General features: G+C 56.4%; 2 protein-coding genes across 2 annotated transcripts; one reads left to right on the top strand and one right to left on the bottom strand.

Moving 5' to 3' along the window:
* The first annotated feature begins 844 nt into the window (after nucleotides 1-844).
* Nucleotides 845-10,498, top strand: SMARCD2 (SWI/SNF related BAF chromatin remodeling complex subunit D2). Its single transcript, XM_020875221.2, has 13 exons — nucleotides 845-1,379; nucleotides 5,738-5,922; nucleotides 6,123-6,165; nucleotides 6,326-6,448; nucleotides 7,208-7,363; nucleotides 7,771-7,866; nucleotides 8,012-8,113; nucleotides 8,261-8,422; nucleotides 8,587-8,684; nucleotides 8,844-8,979; nucleotides 9,119-9,241; nucleotides 9,360-9,461; nucleotides 9,554-10,498. Exons 1-13 carry the CDS (start codon nucleotides 1,164-1,166, stop codon nucleotides 9,605-9,607), a joined length of 1,596 nt encoding a protein of 531 aa, XP_020730880.2. The 5' UTR covers nucleotides 845-1,163; the 3' UTR covers nucleotides 9,608-10,498.
* A 51-nt stretch (nucleotides 10,499-10,549) lies between these two features.
* On the bottom strand, nucleotides 10,550-15,207 carry PSMC5 (proteasome 26S subunit, ATPase 5). Its single transcript, XM_020875222.2, has 12 exons — nucleotides 15,098-15,207; nucleotides 14,491-14,562; nucleotides 12,924-12,993; nucleotides 12,521-12,618; nucleotides 12,298-12,354; nucleotides 11,990-12,220; nucleotides 11,579-11,705; nucleotides 11,305-11,495; nucleotides 11,103-11,201; nucleotides 10,912-11,022; nucleotides 10,736-10,822; nucleotides 10,550-10,653 (listed from the first exon to the last, which is right to left on the bottom strand). Exons 1-12 carry the CDS (start codon nucleotides 15,119-15,121, stop codon nucleotides 10,600-10,602), a joined length of 1,221 nt encoding a protein of 406 aa, XP_020730881.1. The 5' UTR covers nucleotides 15,122-15,207; the 3' UTR covers nucleotides 10,550-10,599.
* Between the last annotated feature and the right edge of the window lie 16 nt (nucleotides 15,208-15,223).

Consider the following 15,223-nt stretch of genomic DNA (forward strand, 5'->3'; position numbering starts at 1 on the left):
TAGCCTAGAACCCAAGCTTACAGAATCATAGCCTGCATTTTAAACAAAAGCCCAGGTGTTTCTTATATTCCTTAGTGTTTAAGGAGCACTGGTCTGTATCATGGAGAGAAAATCACAGAACACCTGGCAAGGCTGAAGCACTTCTGAGTACCTCTGACATAGGGCTGATGTCTGAAAAGGTACTGAACTTCTGAAAAGGTACTGAACTTTTGAAAGTCGCTATAAACCTTGGAGAAAGACCTTATTTAACTCTAGGAGGCTTCTCGGAAGGCAAAATTCCTTTGCCTAGAAACATCTCCTGTGGAGTAAAGTATTACTAGGCTTCCTTAATGGGAGGCAGAGGCATATTCAAAATATGCGATAAGAGCTCGGCGCTTGGCCAATTCAACCCTTCACACAGTGGATCGGGTCCGGTGCAGCCAAGTCCGTTGGCAGCTCTGGCTTTTAAAGTCAAGTTGGCAGCTGCTCTGCCGCAGAGAGCAGCTCGTTGTCTTTAATTCTAAAAACGTAGAAACGAGGACAAAACTATTTTCAGGGAGCGTGATCCGTTACCTCGGGAATTCGGCTGCACCGAGAAGAAATCAGCAACTACTCTTACACCGTACTCTTACCTCCTGACCCTCGACCTCTGACCAACCCCCCCCCCCGCCCCACCGTATTTCCGTGTGCAGCTTCCGCTCCCGCCCCTCCGGTGGAAGGCCGACCCAAGGGATGTGGGCGGGGCTTCGGGGCCCGGCGGTTAGGGGCGGTGCCTGTTGGGGGCGGGTCTCGCGAGGGGCGGGATTTGAGGAGGCACCCTCGCATTGGGCGACTAGGTATAGGCGGGGCTTAGTGCTGGGCTGGGTTAGGCGGGGCAGGGAGTTAGTTACCGCCTCTGGGTAACTGGACGCTGGCTGCCAAACCTCCGGAGGCCCGGGGAGGCAGCGGGCCCGTAGCAGATCCCGGATCCGGAGTTTTCCGGGCAGGACCGGAATCAGGATCGGCCCTGCCCCAAAGTGGGTTTCTGAGGAACTCGCGAACTTGGATTAGGAAAGCCCGGAATCCGGATCAACAAACCCCAGAACCCGGAATTTAGATCGGAAAGTCCCGGAGCACGGACTGCGGAGCGAACTCAGCGCGGAGCCTGGAGTCCGGACCGAGACACCGCCGGACGGGACGGAGCGATGTCGGGCCGTGGCGCGGGCGGGTTCCCGCTGCCCCCGCTGAGCCCTGGCGGCGGCGCGGTTGCCGCGGCCCTGGGAGCGCCGCCTCCGCCAGCGGGACCCGGCATGCTGCCCGGACCGGCGCTCAGGGGGCCCGGGCCGGCTGGAGGCGTGGGGGGCCCCGGGGCCGCCGCCTTCCGCCCCATGGGCCCCGCGGGCCCGGCGGCGCAGTACCAGGTGAGGAGGGCGGATGGGCGGGCGGCGCCGCGAGTGAGGGCCCTGGGGCAGCCTCCTGAATAGGGGGCACAGAGGCTCTGCATGTAGATTTCACGGGGCATGGTGCGGGGCAAGGCCAGAGACTCTCGGGCTAAGCCAGGTGGTGGTGGAGGATTTGAGGGAGAAGGTAAGAGCGACTTGGGTGGAGGGTTTGAAGCATTTGGGAGCGTCTGGGAGTCTTCCTTGGAACAGGGATTCTGAGTAACTGAGAGATGGAGGCGTAGTCAAAGCTAGTGAGTTGTGGACGGGTGGAATGAGAAATCTAGTGTAGATTCTCGGGTAAGGGGTCCTGGGAAGTGATGAGAAAGTTTTGGGAAAGAACCGTCATTGAGAAAGCAGGGTTACCCTGCATTGGTCTTGGCCCTACTCCAAGTCTGCTCTGGGTTTTTTTTTTTCTCCCCCTAGTTGGGAACTGGCAGAGTTTTAGCGTGTCTGAGATGGCTCCCAGCTGCTGAGGAGGAGGAAGAAGGGCCTGGCTTCCCAGGGGCACAGAAGGCGGAGGATGGGGATTGCAGCCCGTGCAAGGGGAATCTGCTCCTGGGCCAGGCCCTGGCACCTTCACACAGGGATGCCTCTGGGTTAGATCAGAGAGGGTGGTGGACAGGCCTGAGGAAGGAGGAAAGCCCAGCCCATTCTGGACAGACTTTCTGGCTTTCTGCCTGGTGTCATAGTGTCCAGGAATTGATTAGTCTGGAGGAACAGAGAGGCCCCACTGAGTTACTGCTGGTCTGGGGCTGGAGGAGCCTGCAGAAAGTTGCTTCAAAGGGTTCTGTCTGACCCCTTCTGGGTCTGGCTTTGCAGAGGACTTCTCGGATTGCAGCTTCAAAGGCCATCGAGAGGCTGTGGGGTCAGTGTGTGAGGAACTCAGCCTGACACTGGGGGTGGGGCTTACCAGTCCCCAAGTTCATTGTTTCTGGTTGCCCCAGAATGCTTGGGAATTGCCCTCATCCTTTTTCCCGCCCTCCTCTCCACTTTTGATTAGCCTTTAGGTTCTAAACGACATATCCCAATCTGTGTGCCCCATCACTTGACACTGACGTCTTGCTAATCTCTCAGGGCAGCTGGGAGATTCTCCTGTCTCCTCTCCCTCTCGCCCTCAGGTAGAGAGGTCCCCTAAGTGGATCCTCATAGAGTAGGAGCCCTGGGTCCCCACTTTGTGAAGAGATGCTTCACTGGGACAGTGATTTTTCCTTCTTGCTCCTCATGTTCCCTCTGAACCAAGGAGCTGGTATTGACAGAGACAGACCTGGTCCCCGAGACTCCAGCTGGGATTCATCTTTCCCATCTTGCTCTCACTCCGGGGGCTTCATGGGCCCAGGGTGTCACTGAGGGATCCCTGTGTCTGTCATTCCAGCTCTTAGGTGAGATAGCTGAGGAGCCTCCCTGGGGGCCGTTGGTCCCTGGGAAGGCTCCAAGGACCAGATAGGAGCCTCTCTAATTTCCTAAGCCTGAGGAAAGCCCTGAGAGGATGGATTCCGGAGTGATTTGGAGGGAGTGGCCTTGGACCGGTGGCAAGGCTAAGCTAACTGGCTGGGTACCCCAGGCTTCTAGGAGTGAGGACCTTGAGGAAGGCACTGAGCCTCTGCTTCCTTGGGCTTCCCCTCCAGCTTCTCATGGTCTCCTCCTCCTCTTCCAGGGAACGGGGATGTGTGTACATGTTGGGGGAGGGGTGCAGAAGTAAAGATAGATGTCAGGGGAGGGAGGACCCAGTTCACTTCTGCTGACTTCAAGGAGGATCCTGTGTGGCCTCTTTCCAAGTCCAGTTATGTGACTTCTGGGAGAAGGGACTTGAGATCTGAGGAGCAGGTGGTATGTCTCTTGCTGGGCCGTGTGAGGTGAGCTGGAGGAGCGAGGCTCTGAAGCCCACTTGGGGCAAATAGGGGAGCTTACTGATGGAAGGGAAGTGATGACCCCACCTCCTTACAGAGTGTTTCAAGCAGTGGGTCACGGTCTACTAAGGGCTTAAAGAAAGCATTAAAAAAAAAAACAACAAAAACCCACAACACCTTCCCCTTCCCACCCCCCGCAAAGAACACAGATTGCTGGGTTCATGCCAGAGAGTTGAAGATATTTTCTACGTCTGCAGAGGTAGGTTCTCTTCTCCTTGGTCCTTAGGCCCAGCCTTCAGAGGCACCAGGGGCCAGACTGGAGGCGGCAGCATCAGCCTGGCCTCCCACCCCTGCTGTCCTGGGTGATGGAGCCAGAGTCCGGTTGAGGACATGTGTTGTGCTGGGCTGAGGGAGAGGAGGTTACTGCTCACTTCTGAGGCTCAGGGCGTGGAGCCAGGCCTCCCTAGCCCTGTTGCAGGAAAGGGGTCAGGGAGCCTAAGAGATCAGGGCTCTGTTCTTTTTTTTTAACTCTTGGGTTGTTTTTTAGAAGAGGAGGAATTACTGGTGCTTCAGAGCCCAGGTGTGGAGCTTGGCCAGGCTGAGCTGGGACTGCAGGAACTGTAAGCCTCCTTTCCCTGGGCCCCTTCCCCCCTTGGGAGAAGCCTGGGGCCCTGAGCGGGCCAGGGGGGCCTCGCAGGCCTCCTGCAGGCCCGGCGTGTGCCTCCTGGTTTGGGACTTCCTGTTCCGGGAGCACCTGCCTAGGCAGGCTGCGTGGTGCTCAGGACCTCCCACTCTGCAGGCGCCCTGCCTCAGCTGTTCCACCCCCTCAGCTCAGGCGCTGGCGGGAAACACTCGAGTCTAGGGTGCGAGGGGGCCGGGCTCTCAGCTGTGGCCATCCTGAGTTTTTTTTCCTAGCATCTCTAGCTGTGTAGCTATGGCTCGTTAAGGCAGAGAAGCAGGCTGTCTTTGCCTCTCAGCAGCTCAGAGGAGCCTCCTCCTGATGAGGAGACTTGTGGCAGGACTCCAGAGGTCCCAGCCAGAGCCCCCCACATTGAACCCTGTCCTCCCAAGTGCTTCCTTCCCACCCCACTCCTTTTCCTCTCCCCCTGTCTTTGGGTCGTGTTTCTTATGTTTTCCTCTGTGTCTGCCTCTGGTCAAGAACCTGACCCTCCTTGGTGAGAACGTGGGACGAGCGCTGGGTGAAGAGTTGGAGTAGTAATCTCATCTCATCTCTGTGATGCTGGCGGGGAAGGGGGTTGGGGGGGGCGGGGGTCCTTTGATTTGGTGTGAATCCCCACCCAGCCTGGCTTGGTTGGCTGGTTGTGCTGGTTGCATAATCTGGGCCCTGGGGCCAGCCCTGTGAAGCTGCCAGGGACAGTGTGTGCAAGGCAGAGCTGCCAAACAGGCCTTGCAGGCAGCAGCAGCCACGAGGAAGGGGGCGGGGGTTCCTCCCCAGTGGGCTCCACAGTAATGTTGGGGAGCTGGACCTCCGTGGGAAATCCCTTCTACATGCTTTGAAAGAAGCCACCGCCTACCCAGCTTCCTTTGCTGATCCTAAGACTTTGATCCTTGCAGCCCAGGCTAATCTGCTCTCCATTCTCCAGTTTGGCATTGGCCAAGCCAGCCCCAGCCACCAGGTGGTGCGCGGACCGCAGGCAGAGGCCAGGTGCCAGCTGCTCTCCCTTCCTCAGACCACTGGGGAGCCACAGCTTCCCCTTGGGGTCTCCAGGCTTAGGGGTTGGGGGCTGGGCAGCAGGGAGGTGAGAGAAGGGTCCAGTTCTGTGTGGTGAGTAGGGGCCATATGGCGACCAGATGGTCTGTGCACTCCGCCTGAGGCCGCCCCCACCCGTCGGGACAGGCTCCAAGCCATCTTGTTGCAGCTTGCTCACCTGGGGTGCCACTGCCGATGCGCCTGCCAGCCCATTGGACTGCCGTTCCCTGCGCAGTCACACCACCAGGCCGGTGACTGGAGACGGGCACTGGGGCTGTGCCCCGTCAGCCTGCCCGCATCACACGCACAGCCCGCCGCCTGGCTACGACACTGCCCCCAGCTTCTGCCTCAAGCTGGGGGAGGAGAGGATGGAGTGCTCGGTGGGACCGTCTGAGATCCTGAAGACGGGCTGGTCCAGGGAGCCAGGCAGAGTGTTGCTGGGGTCAGGTGGTTGCAAGTGGCAATGGGCCCTGCCAAACTCCCCCAGGCCCTTCTCCTCCCTACAGGCAGGGTTCTCCTCCCACCCTCTGGGCTCTGTGGGCCTCATTCGCTGGCAGGGCTGCCAGGGCGGTTGAGGGGGCGGGGCAGGTGTGGTTTACACTTCTGCTCTCAGGCGCCTGCTCCCCTTTGTTCCTGGCACTCCTGCCCGGGCTCGGCGGCCCCGCCGTGTGCTGCTCAGGACTGGGCCCGGCCCAAGGAGAGGGATGGAAGGAATGGGTTATGGGCCCCGTTGGGCCCCACCCCTGACCTATGCACCCCCGTTGGCTCACTTCCCCCAGCGGCCTGGCATGTCCCCAGGGAGCCGGATGCCCATGGCTGGCTTGCAGGTGGGACCCCCTGCCGGCTCCCCCTTTGGCACAGCTGCTCCACTCCGACCTGGCATGCCACCCACCATGATGGACCCATTCCGAAAACGCCTGCTTGTGCCTCAGGCCCAGCCCCCGATGCCTGCCCAGCGCCGGGGGTAAGACCATCCTGTTTCTTCCACCCCGTCTAACGTAGCTCTGGCAGTAACAGAGGGTTTCCTTGTGCCCTAGGGCTGCAATGACTGAGGAAGACTCCTGGTTTTCTTGGGAAGGTCCTGGGCACTGGAGAGGTGGACGGGTGGGTGGGGGGGGAGTCCTTTGGACCACTGACCTCTTCGTTGGGTTTCTGTCCTCTCAGGTTAAAGAGGAGGAAGATGGCAGATAAAGTTCTACCTCAGCGAGTGAGTATGTCGGGAGAGGGCCTAGGAGGCCCACCCAGGGGCTGGTTGGCTGAGGGTGGACTCAGCCTCCCCTCACCCTGGGGTGAGGGAGGAAGCGAGGAAGGAGCCAGAGCTGCAGCCGAAATGAGCTGATGGATCCCTGCTCCCTCCCCACCTCCAGATTCGGGAGCTTGTCCCAGAGTCTCAGGCGTACATGGACCTCTTGGCTTTTGAACGGAAGCTGGACCAGACCATTGCTCGAAAGCGGATGGAGATCCAGGAGGCCATCAAAAAGCCTCTGACGGTGTGTGCAGCCCCAGCCGCTCCTGGGCCTCACCAAGCTTCTCTGCCTCTCCCTGGCCTTGTTTTCCAGGGGCCAAGTGAGGGTCTGATGGGCTAGAGCAGGATGTTTCACACTGTAGGATACAGCCCATTTAGCATGAATTCGCTTTAATGTGGTGGAGCCAGCCTGTTTTTAATGGAACATTAGGGTTGTAGAAATGATAATTCTTCACAGTAGCAAAGGAATTATGACATTTTTGTTTCATATATTTGCATATATGTGCAGATCTTGGATCATGATTTAAAACATTAATATTGTACATCATGATCAGAAGTTTGAAAGGCAAAGCTGGAGGGTAGATAAGGATAGTTCCTGTCTTCTTCTCCTTCCCTAGAGAAGCTTTATCTAGAGAATAGTTCCTTGAATGGTGGAGGCTTTCCAGGAGAAAGCCTGTGGCCATGATGGGTGTTTGAGTTTCACTTAAGCTATGAGCCAACGACTTCTGATAGCACCCTCTGTGTATCTCTGTCACACCACCGATCCCCCTGTATTGGACCTGTTGGTGCTGCATCTGTTTCCCCGTAAAATTGTGAGTCCCTTGAAGGTCGGGGATGAGATTTCCTCTCCTGGTTCCCAGGGCCTCATTAGGTAGGGGCCTGGCCCACAGCACTCTGTATGGGTGTGAAATTAGTTCATACTGGAAGATTGGGTAGCAGCTGGTCCCTGTCTAGTTTAACCTGTTGTCTTTCTTGTTTTTTTTTTCCTGTTGTCTTTCTTTAGCAAAAACGAAAGCTGCGGATCTATATTTCCAATACATTCAGTCCCAGCAAGGCAGAAGGTGACAGTGCAGGACCCACAGGGACCCCTGGAGGAACCCCCGCAGGGGACAAGGTGGCTTCCTGGGAACTCCGAGTAGAGGGAAAACTGCTGGACGACGTGAGTTGGGGAAGGAGGTGTCTGGAGGGGCGGTGGTCTGTGTGGGTTTCAGACTTGGGCCAGACACTTGGGCACTTCCGGGGTCATCCTGCCGGAGGGAGAGGGCACAGCTCCCAGTCCAGAGGTGGGAGGTTTGTGTGGTTGTTACTGCGCTTTTCCTGCAGATGGCAGTAGAGTGTCCTGAGGAAGGGGTGCCCTTGCTAATTCCGGTCCTTTACTGGCTGACAGTGGGGCTGCCTAGGGCCCCTGTCCGTGCCTCAGGTCTCACTTTTCCCCGCTTCTTTCAGGGCCTGAGAATCCTCAGTACCTGAGCTCTAGGACTGAAACAGTATTCCTGTTTGGGGCTTAGTATGTGGCTTAGGCTTGAGCCTTCATTGGCACCCCTGTCTCACCCTTTACATCCCCAGCCTAGCAAACAGAAGAGGAAGTTTTCTTCCTTCTTTAAGAGCCTCGTCATTGAGCTGGACAAGGAACTGTACGGGCCTGACAACCACCTGGTGGAGGTGAGCAGGGGCCTGGGGCTTGGGAGCACAGGGTGACACGCCAGGTGGGCAGAGAAGTGGCCTTAGTCCCCGTGCAGGGCCGGGTGCGTACATTCTCACCCACCCCTTCGGTGATGAGCTTGACTCCCCTTCCTCCTCCTGCCAGTGGCACCGGATGCCCACCACCCAGGAGACAGACGGCTTCCAGGTGAAACGGCCTGGAGACCTGAACGTCAAGTGCACCCTCCTGCTCATGCTGGATCATCAGGTGACAAGTGCCCTGAGGCCACGTCTGGGGTCACGGGGACTCTCGTCTGGGGCTGGGGGCAGGTGCCTATCGTAAACCCTTCCTGTCCCTGCCCCAGTCTGCTCTGGTTTGTTTTTTCCTCCTCTGACTCCCGTCTGCCCCTCCCAGCCCCCCCAGTACAAGCTGGACCCCCGCCTGGCGAGGCTGCTGGGGGTGCACACTCAGACGAGGGCCGCCATCATGCAGGCCCTATGGCTGTACATCAAACACAACCAGCTGCAGGACGGCCACGAGCGCGAGTACATCAACTGCAACCGCTACTTCCGCCAGGTCAGCGGGGACACCGCCCCCCTTATCTCTGGGCCCCTGCCCTGCCTGCAGCTCCACAGCCCCACCGTGGCTAGTCCTCTGCCATGTTCTCCACGCTGCCCCGGGACGGTTCACTCCCCCGTGTGCCCGCTAGGGCGTCACCAACCCTCTGGCGCCCTCCCCAGATCTTCAGCTGCGGCCGACTCCGTTTCTCTGAGATTCCCATGAAGCTGGCGGGGTTGCTGCAGCATCCAGACCCCATTGTCATCAACCACGTCATCAGGTAAACGGGAAGAGGGGGAGGAAGGTTGCTCTCAGGACAGTTTACCTTTGACTTAAAGCCAAAGCGAAGCAGCATGATTGGTTTCTTGCTTCCTGGGTGTGTGTGGTTTGGCCCGGGCGGGAGGGAGGGAAGCAGCTCCCTCTCCCGTGTGCCCTGTAGCGTGGACCCGAACGACCAGAAGAAGACAGCCTGTTACGACATTGACGTGGAGGTGGATGACCCACTCAAGGCCCAGATGAGCAATTTTCTGGCCTCTACCACCAATCAGCAGGAGATCGCCTCTCTTGATGTCAAGGTGGGCCCCCAGTGAGCGGGGCAGGTGTCGGGCATTTCCATTTATATAGCATCTTGGGATGGGACCTGAGGCCTTTAGGGTCGGGGCTGCAAGACCTTGTAGGGGTGGGAGCCAGCCTGACATGTACGCCTTTGCCCAGATCCACGAGACCATCGAGTCCATCAACCAGCTGAAGACTCAGAGGGATTTCATGCTCAGTTTTAGCACTGACCCCCAGGACTTCATCCAGGAGTGGCTCCGTTCCCAGCGCCGGGACCTCAAGGTGTGCCCCTTTTTCCTGAGGGTGATCCTACGTTAAGCTCTGGGGGTTCTGCCCCCAGTACTGTCCTTCACGCTCAGAGGTGGGAATGGCATTCAGCTCTTCCCTGGGTGCTCTACAGATCATCACTGATGTGATTGGGAACCCGGAGGAGGAGAGGCGAGCAGCTTTCTACCACCAGCCCTGGGCCCAGGAAGCAGTGGGGAGGCACATCTTTGCCAAGGTGAGGCGGCTCTGCCCTGGCTGAACTGGAGGGCACACTGGAGGGGCAGGGTGGGCAGTCAAGCCTGAGCCGCTGGTCTATCCCTCCTCCAGGTGCAGCAGCGAAGGCAGGAACTGGAACAGGTGCTGGGAATCCGCCTGACCTAACTGCTCAGGGACCCCTTCCTTTCTTCCCAGCCTGGAGCCACGCCCTCCTCAGCCTGGAAGGGGACCACCCTCTGGGGCGCAGACACGTAGGATAATGAGGGGGTGAGGGGCATCTCCAGTCACCCTCGGCTCCCCGGCTTTAGTTTCTTAAGTGTAGTGATAGGATTCCTTGTTGCTTGGTCCTCAAAGCCTTATTACTTACACATTGGCTTTAACTGGGTTCACAAGAGAGGCCTCCTCTGCCCCCTGCAGGCAGGCCCGAGAAGGACCTGGAGGCTCTGCTTTGACATTGTAACCAAGACCTTTCGGAACCAAAGGCCCCTGGCTTTGCTTGTTTACAGACCCCCTTGGGGTGAGTGTCCATGCTGGCTCCAGGGAGCTGGGCGAGGAAGAGGGGCATGGCTCCCTCTCTTCCCAACCTTTCCAAACCAAAGTTCTTTGCCATTCCTACCAGCTCAGCCTTGCTGCTGGTAATTTCCTTTCCTTCGGGTTATTTGCACTATTTGTGGAGCAGGATTTTCTATGCGGGAGCCACTTTTTTTATGGGGGTGCGTTGGGGGTTTTCAGGGAGCCCTACTTGGGGGTCCCTCCTTATTTTCTTTTCTCAATCTATGCAAGCGGCTCCGGCCGCCATCATCTCCTGCAATGCCAGAGGGCTGCCACCCTGGTTCTTGGGCCCAGGGTAACGCCTCCTAGGGAGAGGGCACCCTACTTGTCTGGTGTGGCCCGAGGTGTGTGTGTGTGTGCTCGGTGGAGGGCAGTGGGAGATGGGGAGGACTGTTGTTGCCCTTTGGAGCCTGGTAAGGAGGGTGGGCTGAGGGTTTGGCAAACGCCACTTCTGGCAGGTTTGGAAATTTCCAAATAAATCTTTGTTTATTGGTGGTACCCAGACCTGGTGATTGAACAGTATGGCCACTGATTAACAGACTCAAGTCCTCAAGGTCCTGACCGGCAGAGCTTTATTTAAGGGATCCACACAAAGGACGTCCGCCTCACTTCCATAGCTTCTTGATGGACATGTTTTTCTCACTGTCCTTTTGCATGACCTGGGGAGAGCGAGCATTTGAGTGAGGGACCCGGTGAACGCGCGCCCGACCCCACTGTCCAGAGCCGCCACCTGCCCGGTACCTTAGCCACCGCCATCTCGAAGTCCTCCTGCGTGACGTGGACTCGGCGCTCCCGCAGCGCATACATGCCAGCCTCGGTACACACGCCCTGAGCAGGGAGAGAGGGCGCGGCTGCCGCTGTGCCCCGAACCCAGTGCCTCCTGCCTCTGCCCCCTATCCCTTAGGCACTCCTGTTACCTTCACTTCAGCCCCTGACGCTCCTGGCATGAGCTCAGCAATTTTTCTCAGGTTGATCCCCCGGGTCAGGTTCATTTTCCGAGAATGGATCTTCAAAATGTCCAGCCGGGCCTAGCGATGGGAGAGGAAAAGCCTGAGCCCAGGGCCTACCCCCACAGCCGGGGCTGCTGCCAGTGCTGCTGGTTACAAACCTCCTCGTTGGGGGGTGGGAATTCAATTTTTCTGTCTATGCGCCCTGGGCGGAGCAGCGCTGAGTCTAGGATGTCAATCCTGTTAGTTGCCATGATAACCTAAGTGGACAAAGCAGGTGGCGTCAGCTGAGCCCTTCCTAGGGCAGGCTGCCCCTCACCCAGGGCCCTCCCTGGGTCCTCGTCCCAGCCGACCCCACCGTACCTTGATATTCTTGGTGGCCTCAAAGCCATCCAGCTGGTTGAGCAGCTCCAGCATAGTGCGCTGGACCTCACTGTCCCCTCCAGAGCCCCCCTCCAGCCTCGAGGAGCCAATGGAGTCAATTTCATCCATGAAGATGATAGATGGAGCGTGTTCTCGGGCCATGACAAACAGCTCCCTCACCATCCGCGCCCCTGTGCGGAGACCAAGCAGGTATCAACGAGCGAACCGGCTCCGCCCCTTCCCCTCCTTAGATTTTGTTTCTGGCGGCAGTTACCTTCCCCGATGAATTTCTGTACCAATTCAGAGCCAGAGACACGAATGAAGGTGCAGTCCGTATGATGTGCCACGGCCCGGGCCAGCAGCGTCTTCCCCGTGCCCGGGGGTCCATACAGCAGTACCCCCTAGAGAGCAAGGGTGGGGCTCAGGGAAGGAAGCTGGCCCCATGTTTCATTCAAGGAACATTAGTGTTTGCACAGTGCTAGATCCCACATTAGATACTAGAAATAAAAAAGTGAATATTCGTCACAAAGTCCCTTATGGAGCTTACACCCAAACCATTCGATGGCCTGGGAGCATCTCTTCCCCCGGCCCCGGGGTGAGCAGGACCAGTGGAAGCAAGCTCAGTCTACCCAGCTGGGGCAGGTGTACAGAGGGCAGCATGGCCCTCGCCCAGAACCCCACTCACCTTGGGCTGTGCGATGCCCAGCGCTTCAAACAGCTCGGGGTGCTTCACAGGCAGCTCAATCACTTCTTTGATCTCCTTGATCTGCTTGTCCAGTCCACCAATCATCTCGTAAGTTGAGTCTGGCACCTTCTCCACCATCATCAGTGACACCAGCGGGTCCACCTTGTTGGGCAGGATCTTGTGCAGAGTGTAGCTATCATTTCTGAGGGCCACCCGGCAATTGGGTGTCACCTGGGCAAGGGACGGAGGTTCAGGAAGTGGTGTGGTGAGAGCTGACCCCCACCTCCCACGTCCCGGGCTGCACTCACGTCATTGATGTCGATGTTCTTGTCCACGTCGACGACAAACTTGCCCTCAGGATGTACCTACAGAAACAAGGGTGCATGACCGTCCCCGACAGTTAGCAAATCACCAGCCTCACCCAGAAGACCCATGAGTCTTATGCTAAGATGAGAACAACGTCCTCATGGTGCACAAAGGTACGGGAATGCAGAGGCAGGTGGGGCTGGTGCCGGGTCCCGCTGCCTTTACCTTGACTAGCACTTTTTTCTTATCCATGGCCCGGACTACTTCCCCCACGTAGGAGCCCTGTTCCTGCAGCAGCTGGAGCTCCTCCCGCAGCAGGCGAACTAGGCGGGAGGCAGACACCGTGAGCAGTCAGATTTTGATGTCCCTCCCCCGCGACTTGGTTAAACATGGTGAACTGAACACCATTTTCAAGTTTTGAAGGGAAGGACTCAAAACAAAACTCAAGAATTCACATCTTTAAGGAGATTACAATGAAACTCAGGAGAGATGCATGTGAACAGAACATCACCTTGGATTGGGAAAAGCAATGGGCACTTAGGTGAAGACTTGCTTCTTTAAGGAGACTGAACACTCAGCCCTCACACCAGTTGCCTTCCATGCAGCCCTCCCATCTTTCCCTCCTCACCTTTTGCATTAAGCTCATTCCTCTGTGCCTGTAGCCTCCGGAGATTTTGGCTCTTATCATTCACAATCAGCTATTGGAGAACAAGAAGCAAAGGGTGGAAAACAGGAGGAGGTTAAAATCTTGGCCGAGATCCTCACAGGCTGATATGAGCTGAGTGAGGAAAGCACAGGGCACCTGCATTCCCCATTCAGATTCTCCAATATGACTTTAACCTTTACCTGCCCTCCAAGAGAGCCTCTGGAGTGGAGAACAACCACGGGGGGCGGGGTGGGGGGGAGCTGCTTGTCTGATACTGGTCTAGGAATAACAAACGCTAATGGAGACAAGGTAACAGCTGATCCACATAGTTTCTCAAGAGTGGGAACTTGGGTATTGAGGGAAGATTTCTGAGTCAGAATCCTAAGTTCCAACTATTGCTGGCAATCATCAGCTGAGTAAAGCCAATAAAAACCATGAGAAAGGTCTAAATCTGTTACCAAACTTCAAGTGGGTATAGCACCCCTATCCTGGCTCTTTTCAGGATTAACATGAGGAACAAATGAAAGCATATATTGTTGTTCAGTCACTAACTCGTGTCTGACTCCTTGTGACCCCATGGACTGTAGCACACCAGACTTTCCTGTCCTTCACTATCTCCTGGAGTGTGCTCAAATTTGTGTCGACTGAGTCAGTGATGCCATCCAACCATCTCATCCTCTGTCACCTCCTTCTCCTCTTGCCCTCAGTCTTTCCCAGCATCAGGGTCTTTTCCAATGAGTTGACTCTTCTCGTCGGGTCACCAAAGTATTAGAGCTTCAGCATCAGTCCTTCCAATGAATATTCAGGGTTGATTTCCTTTAGGATGGACTGGTTTGATCTCCCTGCTGTTTAAGAGACTCTCAAGAGTTTTCCCCAGCACCACAATTCAAAAGCATTGATTCTTCAGTGCTCAGCTTTCTTTATGGTTCAACTCTCACAACTCTCACAGTACATGACTACTGGAAAAACTACAGCTTTGACTATATGGACCTTTGTCACACAGATAAAGCATTTCAAAAATGACAAACCAGATATGATACCCACGAATGTACCCGAAGTTGAGAATTTTCCCTTGTGGAGCATCTCCATGCAATGTATGTTATTTTCCTTATTTCTGTGGTCCTTGCTGCTTCTCTAGGCTAGAGCACTGGGCTGTCAGTTCCCCTTCACTCAGTCCCATGGAATCAACATTTTCCAGACTCCTCAATTCTGTCTTCTCTCACTCTGCCCCAACCTTCTCTGGTAAATGTCATTTCCTGACCCTATGTCTTCTCTTTACAAGAAACTGTCTCATTTAGGCTTCTAAAAGGAATGACTTTTGGCTGGGGGATACTTCTATGTTAAAATTTGACTCTTGAAGATGTGTAAGAAACTGTGAATATTAATCTTCAAAAAGGTGGGATTTGAGGGGAACACGAGTATAATTTCATATACTTTATACTATTAACTTGTTATCAATACTACTTTTTCCACTGCGCCCCCAGTGGATTTGCAGAGATCCGCTCATCTCCCTTCGAGCTCCCTCTGGACCTTTGAAGTCCGTTCTCACCTGGAGTTCTTCAATCTTGGACAGATAATATTGGCGGAGTCCACTGCCTGCCTTCCCCTCTTCCAGCTCCATCTGAGGATACAGTGTAATTATTAACCAAAAAGCTAAACATCCAAGGGATAAAGCTACTTCCACGTTGATTTCGGAGATTTAAGATTTGTGTTCTGATCCCTCAATCCATCTCTTCACAACCATTTCCTTAAGACTTAAACTAAAACAGCATGAGAACGCTGCCTACCTCTTAAGGCTTTCGGGAGGATCAAGAAACGGCGCACCCGGGAACGCTACACAATCCCGAGATGTTATTTGTACAGGAGCAGCCAACAGGAAGCACGGGCCCCCCGACTCCCGCAAGGGTGGGTTCCCGCTCCTACTGCTCTCACCGCTCCTCACTAAATCGGCTTGCACCCGGTCTTCCACTCCCGGCCCTGCCGTGACCCGCCGCGGGCGGCGCTGACACAGCAGATCCGGTCCCAGGCAGGGCCCAGTCTAGACTGGCCCACCCACCCCGGACTCCCCCCACCCGCTGGCCCCGGCCGGCTGCCCACCTCGGATCGCACCTGCTTCGCATCCAGCCCCGGTCCCCGCCCGGCCGCCGCCGCCATACCTGCTCTGGTCCGTCAAGCGCCATCTTCCCTCTTCTGAGGAGACCGCCGGCATCAGAGCAGCTGTGGCGCGCAGGCGCAAAGCCGGAGCTTGGGGGGTGGGCGGGCAAAGACTCTGGCAGAGAAGA

Source organism: Odocoileus virginianus, chromosome 17 (genome assembly GCF_023699985.2).
Source record: "Odocoileus virginianus isolate 20LAN1187 ecotype Illinois chromosome 17, Ovbor_1.2, whole genome shotgun sequence".
NCBI classification, from domain to species: Eukaryota; Metazoa; Chordata; class Mammalia; order Artiodactyla; family Cervidae; genus Odocoileus; species Odocoileus virginianus.